The sequence below is a fragment of the Manis javanica genome, chromosome 13 (assembly GCF_040802235.1).
Source record: "Manis javanica isolate MJ-LG chromosome 13, MJ_LKY, whole genome shotgun sequence".
Classification (NCBI taxonomy): Eukaryota; Metazoa; Chordata; class Mammalia; order Pholidota; family Manidae; genus Manis; species Manis javanica.
The window spans coordinates 90,386,743-90,414,235 of NC_133168.1; the positions used below are offsets into that span (position 1 = coordinate 90,386,743).

Below are 27,493 nucleotides of genomic sequence, written 5' to 3' on the forward strand. Positions count from 1 at the left end.
GCAGGGCACTTGCCTCAGGGTGGAACCTCAGGGCTGCATTGCCAGCAAGGGGGATGGAACATCTGAAGATCCTGAGATTTCCTAACTTGTTAGGCTGAAGGTGGGTTGGAGAGGGATCGTTGACCCAGCCTTTCTCCTGAGCAGGGAGCTCTGTGTAATCCTTGCCCCTCTGGTGTCCTTCTCACTGCTGGGAAGTCTTTCAAACGTCCCTCTTTGCTTTTCTTGGCTGAGGGAGGCTGATAGAACATACCTGTTCTCCACAAGTGGCTGGAATAAATGTTCTGCCTGTCTTTGTTTCCAGCCACACTGATCACCAGAGCACCATGTAATGCAGGTTCGTGCTCCCACAGCAGATCTCCAGGGCCAGGTGTTCAGTGGTACTGGGCTTCTACTCCCTCCTTGTTCCATTCCTCTTCCGCCTGTGGGCTGGGAACGAGGGAGGGTTTCGGTCCTGCCGGATGAAGGCTTTGCCACTTTACCCTTCTCTGTGAGGTCTTCTCTTTCACCAGACGTAGGTAGTCAGTTCTGCAGTCTTCAGGACGTTTTCAGGTTTAGTTATCTTTGGTGTATTTTTGTGTTTTATGTGAATTTGAGAGGAGGTTTCCACCTTGCCTTCTTACACCACCGTGCTTTTCTGGCTTCTTTGATTTCCTTTTTTGTAGATATTATATTTTTGATTCCACATAGAAGTGGGATCATATGGTATTTGTTTTTCTCTGCCAGAGTTATTTCACCTTGTAATGCCCTCAAGGCCCATCCATGTTGTCCTAAATGGCAGGATTTCCTTCATGTACCACTTGAAAATTTACTTTCCTCTCATCTCTCTGCCCATGCGGGATAGAACGCTTGCAGTGCTCTGTGAAGATTTCTCATATTCATCATGCGGAAGTGAAGACAGAGGCTCAGAGGGATGATGGGTGACCCCTGAGGCTGCTGACCCACAGAGTGACCACCTCTGCTGGTCTGACACATGCTTGTCCACTACCCAGGTCTGGGTGGTGGTGGAAGGACCACTGGAGAAGGAGCAGCCTGTGCCTTTCTGTGTGGGCCTCCCCTCCCTCCAGCGCTGGCTGGGGGACGATCCGTACTCCAGGCTTGTGTGATTTGGCAGCTGAGATGTTCCTCTGGATGGGAACTGGGAATGCTCCGGCCCCCTCTGGCTCAGAATGCCCCTGCCTGCCACCCCGGCTCCCTCTCTCTCTCCATCACCTGATCTGGAGCTCAGGGGAGGCCCGGCCCCATACCCGGCCCCATACCCTGCCCCTATGATGGCAGCAGAGGCCCTCCGGGGCTTGAGTCCTGGGAACGGCTCAGCATGGCTCGGGGAAGTCCAACACCCACTCACAGCTTCAATACGGGGCCTTCCCGAGGGTCCGCCATGTGCTCCTGTGCGCCAGTGCTCTTGGCCCCGGCACCGAAGGGACAGGGACCTACTGCCTTTTTGTGTAGCCTGGGGGTCCCTCCACATGCCTACCCTTGGGGACTCCCCCTCTTCCTTCCAGGTCTTGCTGACCCCTCCCCCTGGCCTAAGGCAGGACCCCACCCACCATGGTCTACTGTGTTCCTGATCCTTTACTTGATTATTGCCCATCTCCCCACCTATATGAGCCCCTTGACAGCAGGTCAATGTCCACTCCATTCCCAGAGCCTAAAATACTTCCAGCACATAATAGTGGTTCAGTAAACATACAGTTCTGTGAACCATCCCTTAGTTTTCTCCTTATTTAATAACTGAAAATAACAGAATCAGAGAAGTGAAGCCTCCCTCTGCCCTGCTCTCCAACCCTTGCAGAATTTGGACTTTCATCTGAAAGTGACACCTCCTAAATCTTGAAGGAATGTACACAATTTCCTGTGCATGTTTTCAGATGCAATGCTGAGTCAGTATTTCTGGGTGGGGGCCCAAGAGTCTGCACTTCCTGTCAGCTCCCAGGTGATACCAGAGGTGGAGGTCCAAGGACCCCACTTTGAGCAGCCACACTTAGAACTCAGGGCTGCAAATCTTTCATCCCCAGATATATAATGAACAGCTACTATGTGCCAGGATTTGCTGTTCCCTGTACTGTCATATTTACTTAATTTGCTGTGGGGCTGGAGCAAGTTGCATCACCTGTCCCAGTCTCCATTTCCTCTAGTGCAAAAACACATCCATGACCATGACACTGCAGGGCTATCGGATGGTTACCCAATAAGGACAATGACACCAGCAGCAATAACATGTTTAGCATTTAATATGCCTTCCTGTGGTTTATGAGCTTTGATTCTTTCAATCATTCCCAACATCCTGGGAGGTGGCGCAAGAGAAGCGCCCAGGTACTGACGCAAAGAGGGCAGCACAGTGGTTCGGGGCCCCCAGTATGAAGAGGGGCTGCCTGGCTCTACCAGCTGTGTGACTTTGAGCAACTCACTCAGAGAGCTTTCAGCCCCCACATGGGGGTTTCTTTGTCCTGTGTGTCCTGGGACCCTATGTGGCTTCCCGTACTCGGGCCTTGCCCCAGACCCCGAGGTGGATGGACCTGCCAGCAGGTGAGGTCGGCCCTTGCAGAGGGGCAGGAGGTTCTGGGGGTGGGGTGCACCTCACCCCACTGAGGGCTTTAGGACCAGCTACCTGCATATGCTGGCCAGTGGGGGCTGGAGAGAGGGAGGTTTGAGGACTCCTCAACATTCTACCAGTGTCAGGAGGACTGTCTTGCCCCCACTTTCCTGCTCTGAAGCTCTGCTGTGATCCCCATCCTTCAAGCCCTGTCTTACCTGAGACACCTCCACAGGGCCTTTCAGGACAGGACCAAGGCTGGCCAGATCCATTGGGTGGTGCATCCTTCATGTGGGGATGACCTGTGTGGTGATACAAGAGACCCAAGCTATCTCTGCTCTGGCGCCATCACGTTGCCTGAGAATCCAACATTGTAACTGTATGTGGATTAATAGTGGTTTGTAACTTACGGATAGGAAGGAATAGCATGACAGGTGGCCAAGGCTTGGTTTTGGGGGTATAACAAACCCTTTGAGGTTCACAATCGGGCTAGATACTTGCAATCTGTGAGCCTCAGCTTGCTGTTTTGTTATAGGTATCATCCTTTCCTGAGGGTGCCATCTACTGGGTCTCTCTGCCTGACCCCAGGGCACTGGCCCAGAAAGTGGTGGGGTGGGTGATGTATCATCCTGCTGGTAGAACACCTGGTACAGAGTAGATACACTTCATATATAGCACAATGGGTACATAGTAGGCACACATTATGCAGGGTGCCCAGCACACTGTAGGCAAGCTTTCTGTAGAGTATAGGGCACACAGTGGGCATCCTTCCTGTAAACAACCCAGCACAGTAGGTATACTTTGTGTAGAGCACAAGGCACACAGTAGGATTGCTTTGTGTAAAATACTTTGCATGGAGTAGGCTTTCTTTGCATAGAACATCTAACACACAGAAGGTGTGTTTTATTCGGGGAACCTGGCACACTGTGGGCACACTTTCCACAGAGCACCCCGTGCAGAGTAGGTTTGCTCCATGAGGAGTGCTGGCACCCGGCAGCACAACGACGAGCTGCCAGCCCCTTCCCTTTATTCCGTGTGCTCTGGGGCTCCTGATCCTTCCCACCTTCTTCTGGAACCTTCCTCTGCCTGCTGCAACGCCCCCTCTGACATCCATGTCCCAGCTGGGAAGATGAGCCCAGAGACGCCGGCACAGCCCTTGTCAGAGCGGGTGGGGCAGCACTGCTCCCTGGGCCTCCCAGCTCCGCCCCCCCTGTCGGGACCCCCTGCGAGGGCTCACCGTCCCCCCAGGCCCCCGGTTTCCCCTTCACCCGGGCCCTTGTCCCTGAATCTGAGGCGGGTCACCCCCGCCAGGCTGGTTGTGTTGCTCCCGCTCTGAGCCTCCCCGTGTCCACCCGGGGCCTGGGCTGCTGGGAGGCAAGGCTGGAAGCGCTGCCCGGCTGTGCGCCCAGAGGCCAGAGGGTCCCGGCTCTGAGTTGCTGATTCCGCCCTGCGAGGAGGTGCGTGAGAGCCTCCTGGCCCCGGGGAGGTTTGGGAATAAAGTCCGCTGTGGCACTGTGCGCGTGGCACCTGAACCTTTGTGCTTTTATCTGCCTCACCTTGGCCTGAAAGGGCAGGGGTGGCTGTAAACTCAGGTTCCAGGGGCATCTCTGTCCGTACCCCAAAGCGCCACACCCCCACATGGAGGCTGCCGAGTCCAGAGGGTCCCGTGCCCACACCACGTGACCCACAGCTGCGCCCTCTCTGGGCCCGAGGGGGCTCTGCCCGCCTGTGCGGGGCGCCAACGGGATTAAGGGATGGGCTGCCCCGCCCACGTGCTGCCTCACCCACTGTAGGGTTTGGGCTGCAACCCGCTCTGCCGGGAGGAGGGGAGGCGAGGGCTTGCGGAGGAGGACACCCAGGTGGAAGGAAGGTGCCCGCTGGGGCTGGAGGGGCTGAGGGTCTGGGTCAGGGTGGGGAGGGCAGCTGCCCAAGCAGAGGGGGCCCTGGGGTGGGGTTTGCTTGTCGCTGGAGCCTCTGGCGAACTTCCATGGCGTCCTTTCACATCTCTGCTCTCTCCCTCTGAGCCCTGAGCCCTCCCTGCCCATCGCCCACCCTCACCCACCCTGCCCCTCAGACCCTTGGCCCTCTCCCCCTCCTGGGAGCTGCCCTGTCTCTCCTCCCAGCTCTCCATCCCCGCCCCCTTCCTCCGCCTCAGGGGCTCCCCCTCTATCCCGTGTGCCCCCCAGGATGCCTCAGCTGAGCCTCTCCTGGCTGGGACTCCACACAGCGGCAGCCTCCCCATGGCTGCTCCTGCTGCTGGTCGGGGCCTCCTGGCTGCTGGCCCGCCTCCTGGCCTGGGCCTGCACCTTCCATGACACCTGCAGCCGCCTCCGCTGTTTCCCAGAGCCCCCAAGGCGGAGCTGGTTTTGGGGCCACCTGGGCCTGGTGAGTGTGGACGCAGGAATGGTCTGGGCATCAGGTGGACGGGCTTCTGGGGGAGTCAGGAATGGGCCCCGGGTGGGGCTGGGGTCTGGGAGAGGAGAAGCCAGGGAGGCTGAGGGGAGCCCCTGCTTCCTCATCCATCCTCCTGCTCTGCCACCCCAGGCCATCCCTGCATCCTTGGCCTCCCAACCCCCAGCCTGCTTTGGACCCACTTCCTGCCTGCCTGCCCCACATCAGTGCACCTCTGCGGGGCTCCCGAGGGGCTGAATGGAGGCAGATCGCCTGGGGTTCCCAGTCTCCTTGCTGGCCTGGGCCTTCTCAGGGGCGGTGTCCAGGGGCTGCTGCCAGCCTGGCCCGATTCCTTTTGTCTGCTCACTCTGGGCTGCAGCTATTGAGCCCCACGCCCACCCCTGGGGCACTGCTCCCCGCACCCTATGCTGCCAGGACACCGTCCTCTTATCTGACTCTTACCCCATAAAATGTCCCATTTGGTCCACTGCACAACAGATAAATTGGCCACTCACTTCCCTGTTCAGAAGGGTTCTACCTCCCACCTGCACTTTGACCTTTGACTTGGCCCTGCTCATGCTTAATTAAGCAGTTAATCGGCAAATTTCTTATTATCCATCTCTCCTACTAGACAGGAGGTCTGGGAGCAGGCACCGTGGTGCCCAGCGCAGGACTGGCATCCTACAGGCCCTCAGAAGGCTGATGTCCTAGGTGGTGAACTTGCCATCCCCTCCCTGGGTCACAGCTGAAAGGATGCTGGTCCAGCTGCTCCCCTCCCCCAGGCCCCCTGAGGAGTGAGCCCAGCTTTCCTTTTCTGCCCAGTCTGGGGAAGGACTTTCTGTGATTTTACTGCTCATTATGGCAGAATTCAGACCAGGGACATTCCTGACCTCACTGTGAGGGTTGCCTGAGATTCTGGGTCCTGGAATGTTCCCAGTGAGCCCCGGGGGCAGCGGGAATGTTCTAGTACTGCAGGTCTGCCTCCTCCTCTGAGGTCTTGGCCATGGGGGCTGGTCTTGGTCACTCTCCCAACCTCCAGCCACTTTGCTGTGTGACCTCCACTGAGTCACTCTCCCTCTCTGGATCATCCTCTTTGAGAGCCTTGAATTCTCAATATAGGGTCCTGGGGAACGTGGAAGGTGTCGTAAAGGTGAAAATGACATATGTTCATGTGTCTGGAGCAGGTGGGGGTAGTTGTCAGGCTCCCAGGGGACATGTCTGGAGACTGGAGAGGCCACCTCACCAGCAGGCCACCTGCTGTCCTTCACCTTTGGGGCACATGGCCTCAGATTCTTCACTATAAATGGCATGTCTGACGGACAAGTCCATAGGCTCAGGAGAGATGATAGATGGATATTCGATAGATAGTTGGACAGATGATGGGCAGGGCACGCTCTGCCAGAGGCGGGTCTGTGGAAGGGGCCCATAGGTGGGGGCCGCCCCCCTGATTGGCAGGCAGAGCTCAGGGCTACACTGGGGCCCGCAGGGGAGGGGCTGCCGGCTCAGGTCTGCACACCCTCCACTGTGTGAAGAACCAGAGGCCACATGCACCTATCACGACAAGAGAGGATGTGGGAGCCAGCCCCAGGGACGAGTCCCGAGGACACCCTGCTGCCCACAGCCTCCCCCACGGGCATCTCCCCTTGCGGCCAGAACCACCCCAGGAGGAGAACAATCTGTCTTCCCCAGCCCAGGCCGGCCCCTGTGTGCAGAGAGCTCACCTCCTCCCTGAGTCTGGGAGGCACCGTGGGACGTGGAGAGACCTCCCAGGCCCTCCCTCCCTGAAGGGAAGGCGCAGGGGAAGCAGAGATTCCTCCCTCTGTGCAGATCCAGCCACACTGTCCTCAGAGCTGGAGGGGGACTCACTGAGTCTCCTTCTAGGGAGGTCACAGCCTCTCCCTATTGTACTTGCAGATTTTATCTGAGGAAAAAGGCTTGAATTTCCTTGGTGAGCAGGTGGCCACCTACTCCGAGGGGTTTAAGGTCTGGCTGGGGCCCATTATTCCCCTTGTAGTCTTCTGCCATCCCAACATGATCCGGACTATCAGCAATGCCTCAGGTACCAATGCAGAGCTTGTAGGGTGGGCCCCTGGCACATCCCAGGGCATTGAGCCCCTCCAAACCCTAGCCTCTGTGCCACCCTTGTGGGACCCGGGCCCCTCCTCCCCTCTTCTCTCCATCTTCCTCTTTCCTTCATGTAGTCACCAGCCTCCATCTCACCATTTACTCCTTCCTCTGCCATCTGCCCCTGGCCCTGGTGTCCTGGGCACCACGGAGACCTAACAGGCCTCCATCTGAGTCCCTGTCCTTGATTGAGTTGGGTCTGGGCACAGAGGACAGCAGCCTGGTGTGCTCAGGAATTGGTTAGACAGGCATCGGTTTTGGGAGCACAGAGGAGAAGCAATGTCTCTGGTGGACAGGCTGGAAGACTTCCTGGTGGAGGAGTTGCTGGAAAATGGTCTGGAATTACATGGTGAAGTTTTTAAAGCAGAGGTCAGAGTGATGCAATGGGCATTGATAGCAACTGTCACCCAGGCGCCGAGCAATGAGGGCTGCTGCTGATGGAGTGTCCGTGGTGCTATTTCTGTGACATCCACCTCTGATGGGATGGATCCTTCTAGCCAATGCTATGGCTCGTCCCCCCAAGATCATTGTCCTACTCCTCCAGGCTACAGGAATCTCCCAGAAGAGACCCCACCCTAGCCTGGCTCCCTTCCCTTGTCCTCTGCCCTCCCACCCCCAGACAACCAGGCTGAGCAGGGGAATGGGCAGCATTTGCCAGGGGCCTGGGCCCTGAGACCAAATAGCTGGGTGACTCTGGAAGGTCCCGAGGTTCCCAAGGTCTCTTCTCCTTGTGAGTGGTGGTAACTCAAGCCTGTATGGTCTGAGCACAGGGAAACCTATTGACTGTAATGTCCGGGGAGGATAGTCTTCAGGTGTGGCTGGATCCAGGTCTCAAACAATGTGATCAGGGAGTTGTCATAATTTTTGTTCGTGTTTTTCTTTGTGATGGCTGCACTCATGCTGGCAAAGATAAGTCCCAGGAGTTCAACCCCATGGAAAAGTGTGCTCATTCCGAGCAGTCCAGGCAAAGTCTGAGGATTCACTTTTATTTGTGTGCCCAATTCTCACCCAGTCACTGTTCACTGTGACTCTGACTGCCCCTTCATGAGAGGTGTAGGGTTCTCAGAGCTGTTGTTCTGGGTCCCAGAGCAGTTCAGGGGCTGAGAACGCAGGCCCTGGATTCAGAGAGCCCTGGGCTTGTGTCTCAGGGATGCCACTTACTGTCCAGGAGGCTGTGGACAAGTGACGTCATTGCTCAGAGCCTTGGTTTCCTTGTCTGGATAAATGGGGTCAGAGGAGAAAGAAGGTAACCTAGGGTTTGGGATCCAAATGGGGAAACACCCTTACTGTCCCTGTCAGCAAGGGACCCCTATGTGTCATGTCAAGGATCTGGGGAGGGATTCCAGGGGAGGCTGAGCAGCTGCAGGGGAGTCACAGGGCTCAGGTCTGTGTGTCTGCCCTGCAGGTCCTCCTCTCTGGTTGCCTAGGAGGGTCTGAATTGGCTTCCCTTTGTTCCTCTCCAGATTCAGAGCTCAGAGGAAGGTCTCCTGTACACACAGGGCCTGTCAAGCATTTATGGGGATTTGTGTTGCTGGTGGGTGGGGGCCCTGGTATGTGGTCATTCGCATCTTCCACCTCGCCTGCATCCAGCCTGTGCCCTTTGCCGCAGGTAGACACCCCACGGGGTAGATCTTCCCTGCTGCTGAGGTCTCTGTGCTGCTTCCAGATGTGTGGGTGACCTGGCGGGTATAGGATGGGCTGTGGCAGAGATGCCGGGCCTCTGTCTCCCCTGGTCCCCCATCAGCCGGACTTCTGGTCACATCTGCTCACATGTGGGCAGTTTGTATGACGTGTGCTGCATGACCATGTCTGGTCACGTTTATGTTTCCACCTGTGTCCTGGTTACATTGGTATATGTTATACCGGATACACCTGGCATATGCTTACACATGGGATCCAGCAGAGATGCCTCAGGCATGTCTGAGGCCCAGCTGTGGCCACAATAATGTCTTAGAGGCATGTTGGTGTCTGTCTGGCTTTTGTCTGAGTTGCCATTTAAGTCACAACTGGGCCACGTTTGGTGTCTGTCTGAGGTGTGGGACCCAGGGTCCCTCTGGAAAATGCCTGAGACCTTATGTGAGTCTTGTGCAAGGCAGGTCTTAGGGTACGGCTGGGTCACATCTGGTCAACGTCTGTGACATTAACGAGATTGTGTTTAAGTCCTGTCTGGAGCCCGTCTGTGGGACATGCCACAGTCATGTCAGATCGTTTTTGGGTCCATGACTGAGCTTATCGCACCATGTCAGGGTGTGTCATGCACGTTGTGTCATCTCAGGACATGTTAACCTATGTCGGGGCCATGTCAGATGTCCCAGGATGTTAGAGAGGGCTGGGGCAGGCACAGTGTCCTGGCCCCCATTAAGGTGTTTGTTGAGTGCTGGGCTGAGCTCGGGGGTTTAGGACGTGTTGGACCACGTAGGAGCCGTGTCAGGTGGCTCTGGGCATGCTGTGCCACGCGAGGGTGTGTCCGAGCCTGGAGGGTGTGTCTGTGGGCTCTGCCTTTGCTCTGCTCTGTGCTGAAGCCTGGTCTGCACCCCGCCTGGCCTCCCCCTCCTTCCTGTTTCCTCTGCTCTTGGCCCCATTCCTGCTGTGCTGGGCGTGCAGGGGCGGGATGCCGACCCCTGGTTGGGCACCTCCAGACCTGCCAGAGTCCCTCCCCTCCCCCTCCATGGACCCCGATGGTTTGTCTCTCACGTCAGCCACCATCGCACCCAAGGACAAGGTCTTCTATGATTTCCTGAAGCCCTGGCTGGGTGAGTACTGTGGGTGAGGGGGATTGGGGGCAGCTTGGGGCCTAGGGAAGGCGTTGCCCTTGCCCACTCCCCACGGCTGCCTCTACAGGGGACGGGCTCCTGCTGAGTGGTGGGGACAAGTGGAGTAGACACCGCCGCCTGCTGACACCCGCCTTCCACTTCAACATCCTGAAGCCTTACATTAAGATTTTCAATGACAGCGTGAATGTCATGCACGTGAGTTTTGGACCCAGAGTCAAAGGTGGCTTCTTGGAGGAACGGGGGCTCCGAGACATCTTCTTTGGAGTGATGGCTCTTCTGGGTGGTCGTGGGGCCACTGGCATTTCTTTCTGTGCTTCAGTTTTCTCTGCTGTAAAATGGGAATAAGGGTCCCTACATTGCAGGGGGATCAAGATGAGCTCATGGGGTCATGACCCTGGCACACAGTAGGTGCTCAGATGGTGTTAGTTTCCATATTTCTCTCACAGAATACTGGGACACAGTTGATGATAATGATAAATATTGCAGAGTAGTTATTGCTGAGTAACAAACACAGCTCTGAGAAATAGCCCAGGGCAAGGACATCTGGGCTTCCCTTTTTTGGCACTTTCAGTAAGAAGGCAGGGGTCCCAACAGAGGGTCTCTTTCCTAATCACTTAATAACAGAAAGATGGCGAAACACACTGTAACTGAGAACTTACTATATGTCAGAAACTATGTGCCACTTCCATGACATATGGAGTCTGAGTTGATTTTCACAACCTTATGTGGTGGAGATTATTTTATCTGCATTACAGAGGATGAAATTGAGCCTCACAGAGATTAGGAAACTGGCCCAAGTTCTCACAGCTGCAAGTGAGCTAGTAATTCCGGGATGGGCTTCTAATCTGATTTGTCCAGCACCAAAGCAGGTCATCATAATTGTTACTGAACATTTGACAGGTGGACCCCAGAGGAGGGCAGTGAGTTGCCCAGGGTACTCATAGTGTAGGAGGCAGAGCCAGGACTTGAACCCAGGTCTCCTGACTCGGAACCAGGGGGTCTTCGTGACCTAAGAGGAATGGCTTCGATCCCACCGAAGGCCGGTCCTCCCTGTGGATGGGTGCCTGAGGCCAGGAGGCTGGGTGTGGGGCTGTCCCTCTTGGCGGTTGCGGTGCGGGGTAGCTCCGGAGAGGCAGCTCTCAGCCGCAGCTCTGCCCTTCCTCCGTCCAGGCCAAGTGGAACCGCCTCATCTCTGAGGGCAGCTCCCGTCTGGACATGTTTGAGCACATCAGCCTCATGACCCTGGACAGTCTGCAGAAATGCGTCTTTAGTTTTGACAGCAATTGCCAGGAGTGAGTGCTTGCCGGGGCCCTGGGCACATGAGCCAGGGACCCAAGGCAGTAGGTGGGGAGGGAAGACTGACGGGCAATTGGGAGGGATACCCTGGAGGAGGTGGACCAGGGCAGGAGAGTGAAGGCCGAGGAGAGGACAGGGAAAGTGTGGTCCTTTTGATAAAGGCCAGGAGGCCAGGATGAGCACAGCACGTGCAACAGTGAGGAGAGCCTTGGAAGTGAGGTTGGAGGACGAGGCAGGCGTAAATCTTCAGAATATTCAAAAGCTGCACAAAGGGGCAGGAACTGTGACCTGAGGTTCCCAGGAAGGCATGGAGGGTGTGAGCAGGTGAGGGTCATGGTCAAAGCTGAGCTTGGACATCTGGCTCTAGGGAAGACCAGTTGTCATGTGGACAGTGGGTGGTACTGAAGTTCGATCCCCAGAGACTAAGGGAGGGGAAAATCAGATACAATGGACCCACTGACCAATTGGGAGAGGATGAACTTGTGCATATGGACGGTTTGGGGAAGGAGAGGGGCAAATACTGGGGAGGAGAGAGTGGGAGAGGATGAACTTGTGCATATGGACAGTTTGGGGAAGGAGAGGGGCAAATACTGGGGAGGAGAGAGAGGAGAGAGGCATGACGCCTCAGCTGTGCTCTGGAGCCTGGGGCAGGGAAGCAGCTCACACAGGTGGGATGCAGGGAAAGAAGAAAGTCGGGGGGTCCTGTCCCTGGGTCATCCGCAGCACGTATGTGTGAGGGCCAGCTGTGCCTGGATGCTCGGTTTTCTGGTGGGGGGCAGCTGCCATCTTCTGGTGGGACCTGCCCTTCAGTCTTCAGGGGAGCTAAGCTGTCGCCTCCCCTCATGCCCTCATCCTGCAGGAAGCCTAGTGAATATATTGCTGCCATTCTGGAGCTCAGCGCCCTTGTGTCAAAACGGAACCAACAGATTTTCCTGCACACGGACTTCCTGTACTACCTCAGCCCTGATGGACAGCGCTTCCGCAGGGCCTGCCGCCTGGTGCACAACTTCACAGACGCCGTCATCCAGGAGCGGCGCCGCACCCTCCCCAGTGAGGGCGCTGATGAGTTCCTCCAGGCCAAGGCTAAGGCCAAGACATTGGACTTCATTGATGTGCTCCTGCTCTCCAAGGTGGGCTTCTCTGGGACCTGAAGTCAAGAGGTCAATGGGCTCACAGCTCCGGCTCCCATTCCTCTGAGGCTGCATGATGCTCTTACCTGTACATGCAGCCATGCTTCATCACAGGAGAGGGAGCTCTGTTATGAATCTTTTTCTACATTATGAATGTAGGACAGCTGACACCTCTGTCCCTTCTAGCCTGTGAGAGGGCATAGGAGATTTCTCTGCAGTATAAAATAATCCTCTTCAGGAAGAGGGCAATGTCTGTATGCTGTGTAGGTTTATTCCAGGGGAGATACGGAATCTGGATTTACCATCCTGAAATGTGAGCAAGTGGCTGAGGAGCGCTGCTCAATCTCTAACTTCCCAGGCAAACTGCCGTTCAACCACCTCGAAACCCGAGTTGCCAATGACTTTTTCCCAGAAAGCTCTCTTCATGTAAAAGCAGGAAAATGTTCATGAGTCACCGATTCCCCCCACCAGGAACTAAACAGGAGGCAAGGAGCCAAGGAGCTCGCCTGTGGGAGGGGCCTCGTGATAGTGACCAATGGGGTCTAGAGTACAGGGTGGGCCTGGGCTTCTGGATGGAGGACGGAGCTTCACACATTGTCTCAGGAGCCCTCATATCTGTGGTTTAGTTTGGGCTGCGGGGCTGTGTTTTCTGTCCAGGATGAAGACGGGAAGGAATTGTCAGACGAGGATATCCGAGCTGAAGCTGACACCTTTATGTTTGAGGGTGAGGGTCCCAGTGTGGGACTACAGAGGGGGCAGGGTGTCTCCATCCCAGGGACTCGGCAGTGCGCCCTGGTCGCCCCCCGACCCATCCCTCCGCATCCTCCCCATGTTCCCTGAGGGCCTTAATGTGAGGACGCTGTCCACCTTCTGGTGCTGAAGCAGCCCAGAGGCCCAAGCCTGTCTGCCTGCCTCTCAGGCCATGACACCACGGCCAGCGGCCTCTCCTGGGTCCTGTACAACCTTGCGAAGCACCCCGAGTACCAGGAGCGCTGCCGCCAGGAGGTGCAAGAGCTCCTGAGGGACCGTGAGCCTAAGGAGATGGCATGGTGAGTGCAGGCGGCCGTGGCCTGTTCCTGAACCAGTCTATGGCTCTGCTGCCCAGCTGAGGAACGGGCAAGATGTTTTTGTGGATTCCTCATATTGCTCAGTGGGAGTAGGAGCAGAGCCCAGAGACAGGGTCTGGTACTCAACCTGGCTGTTGTGGGAACGTTTGTTGGCTTTGTGGACAGTAAGACCCGGGCTGCTGAGAGAATTGATGACAGTGCTTTAGAGCGTTTGATGCCACTTAGCACATAGGCAGTGAGCACACCTCCCCTCCACTCCTGGCTTTTGTGTCTGGAGGCACATTTCTTTTTAAACATCTTCGTTCCCTGAATGTTTGCTGGTCTCCTGCCTCTTAAGTCCTTCCATTTTGTTCAGTTCAAAATTCACAGGGGACTCCTGGGGATTAAAGTCAATCAAGTCTTGTCCAGGAACACTTGTATCTTCATCCATCCAGTCTCCTTTTCAGCAAACTCTGCCGCACTGCCTTCCCATCCCTAGTTCTGTGCCATCTCTAATTCTTCCCAGCCTCATTCTGGTTCCTGAAGACCCAGGAAGGGCCCAGACCTGGCCTTTGCCTTTCGGGAGGTCCCAGGTGGGCTAGTGGGAAATAATTTCCAAGTGGGGAGATAATGCCAGCTTAGGAAACTCCTGGCCCGCATGGACAGGGCTGGGTCTGAGAGGAAAGAGGCAGGGCTGGCGGTAGGGGGAGTGTCTCAGCTGAGACCCTGAATGCTTATCAGTAGGTGTTTGGGTGTAGCTGGCGTGCAAGGAGACAGCCTACAGAGAAACAAGGAGGGGCAAAGGAAAGGGAATGAGAGAAGGCAAAGAGAGGGAGGAAGGAGACGAGAAAGCGAGAGGCTGACACACAGCGAGAAGGTGAGACGCAGGGAAGACAGCAGAGGCTGACTGTGGAAGACTGGGGAAGCAATGGGGAACCACGTGAAGTGTTTGAGCAGAGGAGGACAGGTCACATCTAGTACCAGGAAGATCTTTCTGAAGCTAGTGCGGGGGACACACTGCAGAGGACAGGCCTTAGAGTGGAGATCAGGGAGGGGATTCTGAGGCCGGAGCCAGGAGGGGCTGGGGCTGGGCCGGAGGTGTCGGGCTGGCTGGGCCCTTTGCAGGCGCTACTGTCCACTCCAAGCCTCTGCTCAGCACACCGGTCCTATGAGGAGGAGATACAGTGTTAGGCTTTTCCAGCCATGAGTTTGAATGAAATTATGCACTTAGTGAAAAAAATATGCAAAAATGTTTATGATTTAAAATATGAATTTCTTTCCTAGTCTTTGCCCTAGAGGCGACTCTCTTATTTCCTGTGTGTCCTTCCAGAAGTCTATTCTTATACCCACATATGTATGACGTTTCTCTCTGTCTCTCTCTCTCTCCTAATGGGAGAGAGATCTTTCCTTTCTCAAAGTATGAGTTTTGCAATGGTAGTTTTCAAGTACAACAACAGTGATGAGAACAAGTTTTTTGCACTAAATGAGACATTCAGGGAAGCCTTTGCACTGAATGAGACATTCCAGCCTCTTGCTAAGATTAACTGGAGGTAGTCAACATCTGTGTACACTGTCGCATGCTTATGCATGTGAGTGTTTCAGAAGGGCGATTGCTGAATCAAAGAGAATTTGAGATTTTATAATTTTAATAAGTATTGAAAATCTGTCCACTGAATTAGAGAACACTTGTGGAGAGGACTATAGGGTTGTTACTGACTTTTCCCACCTCCAAACTTTATCTATCTATCTATCTATCTATTTATCTATCTATCTATCTATCTATCTATCTATCTATTTTTCTATCTATCTATCTATCTATCATCTATCTATCTATCTACCTATCTATCATCTTTCTGTCATCTACAATGTATCTATCTATCCATCCATTTATCTGTCATCTTTCTATCTATCTGTCATCTACCTTTTGTCCATAATTACATTTTGCATCTCCATGTAGGTACAGTGTGTAACTTGTTCTTGTACTCAACGGCGTGTCTTTCCTCTTCCTTTCTTGGTACCGCATAGCATTCCATAGTTCACCTCTTTGCTAAGGACACTTATGTAAGTGTTTTCAGTTATAATAGTGCCAAACAGCCTCCTACAGTCTCTGACTGACTTTGAGCCTGCAGTGTGTGACAGGACTTGATCCCTATTTCCTCCTTCTTTTTTTGAGGTCTGAGAGTTTATTTTTTAAATTGAGATATATTTGACATATAACTTGTATTAGTTTTAGGTGTACAACATAATGATATGATATATTCATATATTGTGAAATGATTATCACAGTAAGTTTGGTTAACATCCTTCAACATACATAGGTACAAATTATTTGTTCTTGTGATGAGAACTTTTGAGGTCTTTTCTCTTAACTTTTCAATACACAAGACATTTTTGCTCACTGTAGTCACCATGCTGTATATTACATCCCCAGAATTATTAATTTTTTTATTAAAGTGTCATTAATATACAATCTTATGTTGGTTTCAAATGCACATTACAGTGGTTCAACTGTTCCTGTGATCACCTTATACTGTTATTGAGAATTATAGTACCCCTTAATCCCGTTCTCTCTCCCCAATCCCTCCCCTTTAGTAACCACTAATTCCTTCTAGGTGTCTGTGAGTCTGCTGCTATATTGTTCCTTCAGTTTTGCTTTATTTTTATACTCCACAAATGAATGAAGTCATTTGGTATTTGTCTTCCTCCACCTGACTTATTTTACTGAGCATAATACCCTCTAGATCCATCCATATTGTTGCAAATGGTAGGATTTATTTTCTTTTTATGGCTGAATAATATTCCATTGTGTATATGTACCACATCTTCTTTATCTGTTCATCTATTGATGGACACTTAGGTTGCTTTCATGTCTTGGCTGTTGTAAATAGTGCTGCAATAAACATAGGGGTGCATCTGTCTTTTCAAACTGGGGATCTTGTTTTCTTCAGGTAAATTCCTAAGAGTGCAATTACTGAGTCAAGTGGTATTTCTATTTTTAGATTTTTTGGTAACCTCCATACTGCTTTTCAGAGCGGTTGCACCAATTTACACTCCCACCAGCAGTGTAGGAGGATTCCTATTTCTCTGCACCCTCGTCAGCATTTGTTATTTCTTGTCTTTTGGATACTGGCCATTCTAACGGGTATGGGGTGATATCTCATTGTGGTTTTAATTTGCATTTCCCTGATGATTAGTGATGTGGAGCATCTTTTCATGTGCCTATTGGCCATTTGTACTTCTTTGGAGAACTGTCGTTCAGGTCCTACACCCATTTCTTAAACAGGTTATTTGTATTTTGTATGTTGAGGCACATGAGTTCTTTGTATATTTTAGATGTTAACCCCTTATCAGATGAGTCATTTATGAATATATTCTCCCATCCCATAGGGTGCCAATTTGTTCTGATGATGGTGTCTTTTGCTGTACAGAAGCTTTTAGTTTGATGTAGTCCCACTTGTTCATTTTTTATTTTGTTTCCCTTGCCTGAAGAGATGTAAGAAAAGTTGCTCATGCTTATATTCAAGAGATTTTTGCCTATTTTTTCTTCTAAGAATTTTATGGTTTTATGACTTACATTCAGGTCTTTGATCCATTCTGAGTTTACTTTTGTGTATGAAGTTGGATATAATGCAGTTACATTCTCTTACATACTGTAGCTGTCCAGTTTTGCTGACACCAGTTGTTGAAGAGGCTATCTTTTCCCCATTGTAAATTCATGGTTCCCTTATCATATTTTAATTGACCATAGATGCATGGGTTTGTATCTGGGCTCTCTATTCTCTCTGTTCCATTGATCTATGGGCCTGTGCTTGTGCCAAATTGTTCTGATTACTGTAGCTTTGTAGTAGAACTTGGAGTCAGGGAGTGTAACTCCCCAGCTCTGTTCTTCTTTCTCAGGATTGCTTTCACTATTTGGGGTCTTTTGTGGTTCCATATGAGTTTTAGAACTATTTGCTCTAGTTCATTGAAGAATGCTGTTGGTATTTTGACAGGGATTGCATTGAATCTGAAATTGCTTTGGGCAGGATGGCCATTTTGACAGTATTATTTCTTCCTAACCATAAGCATGGGATAGATTTCCATTTATTTGTGCCTTCTTTAATTTCTTTCACCACTGTCATATAGTTTTTAGAGTACAGATCTTTCACCTCCTTGGTTAGCTTTATTCTTAGGTATTTTATTCTTTTTGATGCAATTGTAAATGGAATTCTTTTCCTGATTTCTCTTTCTGCTAGTTCACTGTTAGTATATAGGAATGCAACACATTTTTGAGTATTAATTTTGTATCCTGCAACTTTTGCTGAATTCAGTTATTAGTTCTAGTAGGTTTATGGTAGATTCTTTAGGGTTTTCTGTGTGTAATATCATGTTATCCTAGTGACAGTTTAACTTCTTTGTTACCAATTTGGATGCTTTTTATCTCATTGTGTTGCCTGATTATCATGGCTAGAACCTCCAGTACTATGTTGAATAAAAGTGGTGAGAGTGGGCATTCTTGTCTTGTTCTTGAACTTAGATGAAAATCTTTCAGTTTTTTGCTATGAAGTATGATGTTGGCTATGGGTTCGTTATATATGGCCTTTATTATGTTGAGGTACTTGCCCTCAATACCCACTTTGTTGAGAGTTTTTATCATGAATGGATGTTGAATTTTGTCAAATGCTTTTTCAGCATCTGCTGAGATGATCATGTGATATTTATCCTTTTTGTTAATGTGGCATATGATATTGATTGATTTATCTATACTGTACCATCTTTGCATCCCTCGAATAAATCCCACTTAGTCATGATGGATGATCTTGTATTTTTGGATTTGGTTTGCTAGTATTTTGTTGAGGATTTTTGCATCTGTGTTCATTAGGTATATTGGTCTGAAATTTTCTTATTTTTTGTTGTGTCTTTGTCTGGTTTTGGTATTAGAGTGATGTTGGCCTCAAAAAATGAGTTTGGAGGTATTCCCCTCCTCTTCCACTTTTTGGAATACTGTAAGAAGGATGGGTATTAGCTCTTCATTTAATGTTTGGCAGAATTCAGCTGTGAAGCCATTTATATCTGGACTTTTGTTCATTGGGAGTTTTTTGATTACCAATTCGATTTCATTGCTGGTAATTTGTCTGTTCAGATTTTCTGTTTCTTCCTTGGTCAGTCTTGGAAGGTTTTATTTTTCTAGGAAGTTTTTGATTTCTTCTAGGTTACCCTATTTATTGGCATATAATTTTTCATAGTATTCCCTAATAATTTTTTGTATTTCTGTGGTATCTGTTGTGATTATTCCTTCCTTGTTTCTGATTCTGTTTAGGCATGTATGTTCTCTTTTTTTCTTAATAAGTTTGTCCAGGGATTTATATATTTTGTTTATCTTCTCGAAGAAGAAGTTGCTCCTGGTTTCACTCATTTTTTCTATTGTTTTATTCTTCTCTATTTGACTTATTTCTGCTCTGATCTTTATTATGTACCTCCTTCTGCTAAACTCTGGGCTTCATTTTTTTTCTTTTTTCTAGTTTCTTTAATTGTGATTTTAGACTGTTTATTTGTGATTGTTTTTGTTTCTTGAGTTAAGCCTGTATTGCTATGTATTTCTCTTATAACTGCCTTTGCTGCATTCTACAGATTTTGGGCTGTTGTGTTTTTGTTTCATTTCTCTCCATGTATTGCTTGGTCTCTGTTTTAATCTGGTCATTGATCCATTGATAATTGAGAAGCATGTTTTTTAGCCTCCATGTGTTTGTAGGCTTTTTTGTTTTCTTTGCATAATTTCTAATTGCATACCTTTGTCATCTGAGAAGCTGGTTGGTATAATTTCAATCTTTTAAAATTCCTTGAGGCTCTTTTATGGCCTAGTATGTGATCAATTATGGAAAACTTCCCATGTACACTTAAGAAAAAAATGTGTATCCTGCTGGTTTCTGGTGGAATGTTCTTTAGATGTCTTTAAGTCCATTTGATCTAAGGTATTGTTTAGTGTCTCTGTTTCCTTGTTTTCTTTCTGTCTTTTGGTGTGATGGGTGTGTTAAAGTCTCCTAAAATGAATGTGTTGCAATCTGTTTTCCCATTTAATTCTGTTTTGTTTGTTTTACATATTTCATAGTGTCCCTATGTTGAGTGCATCGATATATATAATGGTTATATACTTTGTTGTACTTACCCATTTATCATTATGTAATGTCCTTGTCTCTTACTACTTTATTTTGAAATTAATTTCATCTGATAGAAGTTCTGCTCATCCTACTTTTTTCTCCCTATTGTTTGCATGGAATATCTTTTTCCATCCCTTCACTTTTAGTCTGTGTATGTCTTTGGGTCTGAAATGAGTCTCTTGTAGGCAGCATATAGACGAGTCTTGTTTCTTTACCGATTCAGTGACTCTGTGTCTTTTGATTGGTACATTCAGTCCATTTACATTTAAGGTAATTATTGATGGATATGTATGTACTTCTTGCCATTTTATTATTCATTTTCTGGCTGTTTTTTAATAGCTTCTCTCTGTTCCTTTCTCTCTTATACTCTTCCCTTGTTATGGCTGGTTTTCTTTAGTGTTGTAATTGGATTTCTCTTTTATTTATTTGTTTGTTTGTTTTTGTGTATTTATTTAGGCTTTAGTTTTGTGGTTACAAAAGGTTCAAGGATAGCTTCCTTACAATATAATAGTCTATGTTATATTGCTGATCACTCTATTTAAAACACAATCTAATGGTAATTTTCTTTCCCCTCCACTTTTTTCATATTAAATGTCATAATCTGCACTTCTTATATATCCCTTGACTGATTTTGTGTATAGTTGGTTTTGTGTTCTTTTATTTTATTTAAATTTCATATTTGCTTGGTAATTAGCTGGTCTACTACCTTCACTGTGGATTTACCTTCACTGGTGAAAGCTATTTAGTCTTAGGGATATTTCCATCTATAGCAGTCCCTTTAACATATCCTGTAAGTCTGGCTTAGTGGTGGCCAGTTCCTTCACCTTCTGTTTGTCTGGAAATTGCTTAATTCCTGCTTCAAATTTCACTGATAATCTTGCTGGGTAGAGGAATCTTGGTTGGAGTTCCTCCTTTTTCAGTACATTAAATATATCCTCCCTTCTGGCCTGTAGAGTTTCTGCTGAGAAGTCTGCTGTTAACTTGATGAGATTTCCTTTATAAATCACCTTTTTTCTCTCTCCATCTGCTTTTAATACTCTGTCCTTGTCCTTGATCTTTGCCATTTTAATTATCATATGCCTTGGTGTTGTCTTCCTGGGGCTCTTTTTGCTAGGGGATCTCTGTGCCTCCATGTCTTGAGTGTCTATTTCCTTTCCCAGAATGGGAGAGTTTTCAACAATTATTTTCTTAAAGAGACTTTCTATCCCTTTGTCTATATCATTCTGGTACCCCTTTTATGCAAATATCATTTCATTTGGGTTAGTCACATAGCTCTCTTATTCTTTCATTCCTAGAGATCTTTTCTTCTCACTGTTGTTCAGCATCTTTGTTTTCCTGTTCTGTACTTTCCATTTCATTTACCGTTTCCTCTACATGTTCTAATCTACTCTTAAATCCCTCTTTTGTATGTTTCATTTCAGATACTGTATTCTTCAGGTCTGAGTGGCTCTTTTTCAGGTCTTCTATCTCTTTGTTGCAGTCCTCCCTGAGGTCTTGAATACTTTTCTGCAAATCTGTGAGCATGTTTATGACTTTTATTTTGAAATCTTTATCAGGAAGATTGGCGATCTTCATTTCACTTAGCCTTCTTTCTGGGGTTCTGTCCTGTAGTTTTGTTTGGAATAATTTCCCTCCGCCTACTCATTTTGTCAGGGTTTCTGTGTTTCTTCCTTTGTATTAGATGGCTCTGCCATACTTCCTTTCTTATAGAGTAGTGGCTTTATGAAGAAGGAATGCGATGGTGACAATAGCTCAAAGTTCTTTACTCCTTAGTGCCTGGTTGTATTTTGTGGGGGCTTCAGCTATTGGCATGCAGTGTGCAGGATGTTTTTCTGTCTGTGTTGGTAGTTTGCTTTAGCCACTGCCTTTGTGATCAGCTCAGCAAACTCTGCTGCACTTGCTGTGGGTGGCGCCGTCCTCTGCCTGGCCTGTAACAACGGAGAGGCTGCAGGGATAATGGGATGGGCTGGCAGATGTGTGGCTTTGCTCTGGCCACACTGCAACACCGGGCCTGGACACACCAGTAGAGAGGAAGGAGCCCATGGGTTTGGCTTATGCAGGCACCTTCTGGGTTGGGCTGAAATGGAGCCAAGGAAGCTGGGAGAGTCTCCCACTGCCTGCGAGGTGGCAAAGTCCAACACTGCCACTGGGTCCAGAGTGTGCAGGGAGGAGCCTTGGGGCTGCGCTGCCATCAAGGGGCATGGAACCTCAAGAGTTCCTGATCTGTTGGACTGAGGAAGGACTGGGGAGAGGGTTCTGTCCAACCTTCACCTCTCTGGCCCCCACCCACTGCTGGCAACTCTCTCAAACTGCTGCCTCTGCTCTGGGTCTCAGGACTGCCAAGCATGCCTGTCCTCCGCAATGGCCGGAGTCCCAGGATCCCACAGTATTCCACCGTCTATGGGGTTCAGCCCCGCCAATCACCAGAACCCAGTGTAATGTGGGCCCATGATCCTGGACAGATCTCCAGGGCCAGGTGTGCAGCACCGCTGGGCTCCTCTTCCTCCCCTATTCTGTTTCTCCTTCTCCCACCCATAGGCTGAGAGGGGGGCGGGCTTGGGTCCCACTCTTGACCTTGGCTCTGCCACTTTACCCTTTTCTGTGTGGTCTTCTCTTCTTCCCCAGGTGTAGGTGGTCTTTTCTGCAGTCTTCAGGTCATTTTCAGATTTAGTTGTGTTTGCTGTGTTTTCTTCTTTTATGTGTTTTTGGGAGGAGGTTTCCACCCTGCCTTCCTACTCGGCCATCTTTTTCTGGTAATCTGGCAGCATGGGTACTGTCTCAGGAAAGGCCATGATAAGTCCAAGCACAGAAAGCCAGGTGAGAGGTGCAAGGGCCAAGGTCTGAGGGCCGAGGGTGCCGGCCTCTCCCTGGTAGACTCTCATTCAACTGGCTGTTCAGCAGTTGGTAGGCTCTGGAGATTGGAACTGAGTGTATACGGTGTGACATCTGATAATCAGGTGGTCTTCTTCTGTTGAACAGGACCATCCAATGCACTACCAGGCTTTATTTTCAAAATCCAAAGCTAATGTCTGTACCATTCAGGCACACAAGTATCTCAAGCTCAAAGGGTCTTCATCAGGGCTGCTTTCCTTGTTTCACTCTGAGGATGTTCAAAGGATTTTGCCAGGCTGTTTTTCAGTGGCTGGTGATGCCATTCCATCCTGACTTTACAATGTTCTCCATCAGTCATTCTGGGAACTCTGCCTCTATTCCTCTCACCCAGAAAGCTTCTTCCTGGCAGCAGGTGAGATGTCCTATTTCCTTCTTTTTGATAGCTGTACTATTCTACCATACGGCCATGCCATAATTTATCTGAACAACTCCCCACTGATGTATATTTGGCTGTTTCCAGCCTTTTCTTAAGTAAACGTGGAGTAGTCAACATCCATGCACACTGACCCGTGCTTATGCATGTGAGTCTCTCTCTGGCACAGATTTTCAGAAGGGCAACTGTTGAGTCAAAGACAGTTTGAGTTTTTATCATTTTAATAACTATTGCCAAGCTGTTCCTATGAATTGAAATTAATAGTACCAGCTTTCCTATACCTTTACCTATAATGTTATTGTATTGGATTTTAAATCTTTGCTAATCTTGTTATTTCCTGTTTTAAGAACATTTCCTTAGATAATCATTGTTTGCTCATTTGCAGGGGTGCTACTCCCAACACCTTTAAAAAACTGAGGAATAATTGACACAGAGCATTGTATTAGTTTTGGGCATACAACAGAATGATTCAATATTTGTATATATTGCTAAACGACCTGCACAATAAGTCTAGTTAACATGTGTTTCCATACACAGTTACAGAATTTTTTTCCTCCCAATGAGAAATTTTAAGATCTACTCTCTTAGCAACTTTCAAATATGCAACATAGTATTATTAACTGTACTCGCCATGCTCTTCATTACCCCCATGACTTAATTATTTCATAACTGAAAGTTATTATCTCTTGAATCCCTTCTCCCTTTCTCCCACCCCCAGCCCACTGCCTCTGGCAATCACCAATTTGTTCTCTGTATAGATGAGCTTGTTTCGTTTTGATTTCACAAATACAGGGGATCATACGGTATTCATCTTTCTGTGTCTGACTCATTTTGCTTAACATGATGCCCTCAAGGCCCATCCACATTGTCACAAATGGCAAGGTTTCATCCTATTTTTATGGGTGAATGATATTACATTATATATATCACATTTTCTATATCCATTCATCCATTGATGGAGAACTAGGTTATTTCCAAATATTGGCTATTTTAAATAATGTGGCAATGAATGTGAGTGTATATATACATATTTGAGTTTAGTTTTTGTTTTCTTCAGATAAATGCAATTCCAGAATTGGAACTGCTGGATCATATGGTCATTCAATTTAATTTTCTTGAGGAACCTCCACACTGTCTGTCTTCCATGGTGGCTGCACCAGTTTACATTCCCACCAACGGTGCACAAGGGTTCCCTTTCCTCCACATCCTCGCCAGTATTAGTGATTTCTTTTTTGACACTAGCTCTTTCTAACAGATGTGAGGTGATATCTCATCATGATTTTGATTTGCATTTCCTGGATAGTTAGTGATGTTTATTTAGCCCCTTTTCATGTACCTGTTGGCCATCTGTATATCCTCTTTAGAAGATGTCTATTCAGATCATTCTTTTTCACATGTTGATAAGCCTTTTGTTTTTCTTTATATGTGAGTGGTAGTCTTTTTTTTTTCTTTTTGCTCTTTTTCTGAGTTATTCTTTTCTTTCATATTTACTTACAAGAATTCATTTGAGAAATTTGTTTTTTCTATCTTGTCTTGCAAAAGGTTGTCTTTTGTCTTTGAGGTGTACTTTTAGTTAATTTTTATAGAGTCAAGCTTCTTTAAATTTTCTTTTACAGCCATACTATCCATCCATATCCTAGGGTTTATGGGCTTCCTTTACAGAAGGTTAATTTTTCCCTTAATCACGTATCTGCCTCCAAGCTCTCTATTCTGCTCCATGGGTCTATTTTCCTGATCCTGCAGCAGTGCCACACTATTTTTTATTACTTTATCTTTGTGATAGGTCTTAATATCTGGTAGAGTGAGTTCCTCCTAATTTTCATTTTTAAATTGACCTGATCAGCTTTTCCTGATCTCTTATCCTTCTAGAAACATTTCAGAGTATGTTTATTGAGTTCCTAAAAATATCAGGTAGATTTCATTTGAATGGAATATCTCCTATTGGTTGACCTGAATATACGACTGACTTGTGGAGAAAGGATTACTTCATAATATTAACACATACTATCCCAGAGGGTAGAATGGACATTCATTTTTGGATATTCAAATAGTCTTTAGTCATTTAATAGACCCTAGATTTTTTTCTTAGTGATCTTATGCTTATTTAGTAAAATTAACCCTGTGATATTTTTGTTGCCATGGTGAATCTTACCTTCTGTTTGGATTGAGAAAAGTTAACAAATTCATTTGGAATACAGAAATTTCACATTTCTCATTAAGCTTCATCCAGGTCTTTTATATCTTATCCTCATCATCATCACCATCTCTCTTATTGTCTTTTCTAACTGGTTATTTCTATATAGAAAAACTAATAATTTGTGCACATTAATTTTATGTCCAAGGAACACGGTAAATGCTAAAGATGGAGTCTCTTATCAGTAAGTAAAATAAAGGTCATTTAATAAAAAATTTTGGAAGAACTGAGGGGCTTCCTGTAAAAAACACTAATTCAAAGTGCTTCTAATATCTTATAACAAGATAGTATCCACATGAATTAAATATTTAAAATAGAAAATAAAGGAGTCTTAAAATTCTAGAAGAAGCATGGGAAATGACTTTACAGCTCCAGAGTAGGGAATTTCCTATTCTTGCACACAAATCAGAAGATAGGTAATAAAGAGTTTGATATACTGATAAATGAAAAAGATACAGAGCAGTACGCAAAGAGTATCATATGCTACTATATGTTTTTAAGATGCACCAAAGGAGCCCTGGAAGGATACAGAAAAATAAAAAAACCTAGGCAAACTGTAAGGAGAGAAATGAGTGGTACTGAGACCTAAGAATGGTGTTTTGTAGTTTTCCATTTTGAACCAGCTAACTGTATTGGGTACTAAAAATTTAAATCACCACACAAAAAGGGATTAAAAAAAAGAATTCATCCCCTGTACTGGATCTTCAATAGTTATGAAAGATTTTCCATGGTTTCTCTTGTGTTCTCTAAGTATAAAATCACCATTTGCCAAAAATGACATGTTTACCCCCACATTGCAAATTGCATTAATGTGTTCTCTTGTCTAATTGCATTATCTAGCATCTCTAGTAAGGTGATAAATAAGAGTAAAACATTGGCTCTGTTCTTTTGTTTCTTACTCATTCGCCTATTGATTTTGCTTTCTTGCCATAAAAAAGACTTTATTTTTATGTACATTTGTAAACCTTTTTTATGGTTAGCTTCTGGTGGTGTATTTTGCCCAGGAAAGCTTCTAAAAATACCCAGCTAAATTTTCTCTGCTACTTCTGTGATACTGTTTTTCTTTCTTTCTTTTATTTCTTAAAACCACTTCATTAAAGTAGGTTGACATACAAAAAGCTGCGCACATTTAATATACAAAACTAATGAGCTTGGACGTAATTTATCCATTTGGGGTTTACTTTCTTTTAAGGAGAGGGAATCTCATGGGACACGAGGAGGGTTGGTGGAGGTGGTCCCTGTTTTTTTCTCCCTGGGTAATTGTTGGGGTGGTTCCTTAGGGACGATCTGTCCCAGTTGCCCTTCCTGACCATGTGCATCAAGGAGAGTCTGCGGCTGCATCCCCCAGTCACGGACATTGGCCGCTGCTGTACCCAGGATATTGTGCTCCCAGACGGCCGAGTCATCCCCAAAGGTGCTCTGAGGACAGGGGACTGGCAGGTGTGGGGTGGTGGGATGAGTGGCACAGGGTGTGACTGGGAGGCTCCTGGGCAGGAAGAGGGGCCCATGGAAGGGGGGACCTCTTCCTGACTCGCCCCTCCTCTCCCACAGGTGTTACCTGCCTCATCAGCATTTTTGCCACCCACCACAACCCATCCCTGTGGCCAGACCCCGAGGTGCTGCCTCCCCTGACTCCCTGCTCCTCTGTGTCCACACCCCTAGGGGTCCCTGGGGAGGGTACAGGGCTCTGGCCTGGCAAATCAGAAGTCACCTCCCCCATCATACACAGCTTTGCTTCTCCAAAGATGACTGTCCTGGAGATGCCCACCCAGCAGCCTTTTCTTGGCCTCCCCCCAGGTCTATGACCCCTTTCGGTTTGAGCCAGAAAACATCAAGAAGAGGTCACCTCTGGCATATATGCCCTTTTCTGCAGGGCCCAGGTGAGACCAGCGGGCACCTGAGGTGGGCATGGGGTGGGGACGGGGGTCTGGGGCTGAGATCCCAAGCGTGACTGTGGGGGCAGGAAGGGGGACATGGAAAGTGGTGGCACTTCCCGGTCTCCTTCCCTGCCCTCCCCCAGGAGTTACAGGTAAGGATCCGGGGCCAAGGATGGGTCCCAGAAGTGCTCAGAACCCTTTTCCCCATCTGCTGGTCCCAGTTTGGGGCTGGAGTCTGGGTCGGATTCAGGGCCTATGCGAGCCCCCGTGGGGGTACCAGGCATGGGAAGCCCCGTTCTCTGTCCCTGCTGAATGAGATGGGGGTCCTGGGCCAGGATCCACGTGCAGTGGGGCGGGGATAAGGTTCCAGGGCACAGTCAGAGCCCGCACTCCCCTCCGCAGGAACTGTATCGGGCAGACGTTTGCCATGGCCGAGATGAAGGTGGTCCTGGCGCTCACGCTGCTGCGCTTCCGCGTCCTGCCTGATGACCAGGAGCCGCGCAGGCAGCCCCAGATCGTCCTGCGCGCGCAGGGCGGACTGTGGCTGCGGGTGGAGCCGATAAGCGCAGGGGAGCACTGAACCCCACCTTTCATCTTCTGTCCCCGCTCCCACCCCCCGCTGCCGCCCACCACCTCCTCCCTTCTCTACCTACCCAAAGCCCCTACCCCTCATCTCCCCCACCACTCCGACCCCCCTTCCCACTCCCTCCCACCCCACCACCACCC

General features: G+C 48.4%; 1 protein-coding gene across 1 annotated transcript; it reads left to right on the top strand.

Moving 5' to 3' along the window:
• Positions 1-4,249: 4,249 nt before the first annotated feature.
• LOC140845615 (cytochrome P450 4F2-like) lies at positions 4,250-27,493 on the top strand. Its single transcript, XM_073220224.1, has 13 exons — positions 4,250-4,403; positions 4,720-4,918; positions 6,839-6,983; positions 9,748-9,801; positions 9,890-10,017; positions 10,993-11,114; positions 11,978-12,248; positions 12,906-12,972; positions 13,168-13,297; positions 26,171-26,304; positions 26,442-26,506; positions 26,688-26,770; positions 27,170-27,493. The coding sequence occupies exons 2-13, from the start codon at positions 4,721-4,723 to the stop codon at positions 27,345-27,347; spliced, it is 1,575 nt and encodes a 524-aa protein (XP_073076325.1). The 5' UTR covers positions 4,250-4,403; position 4,720; the 3' UTR covers positions 27,348-27,493.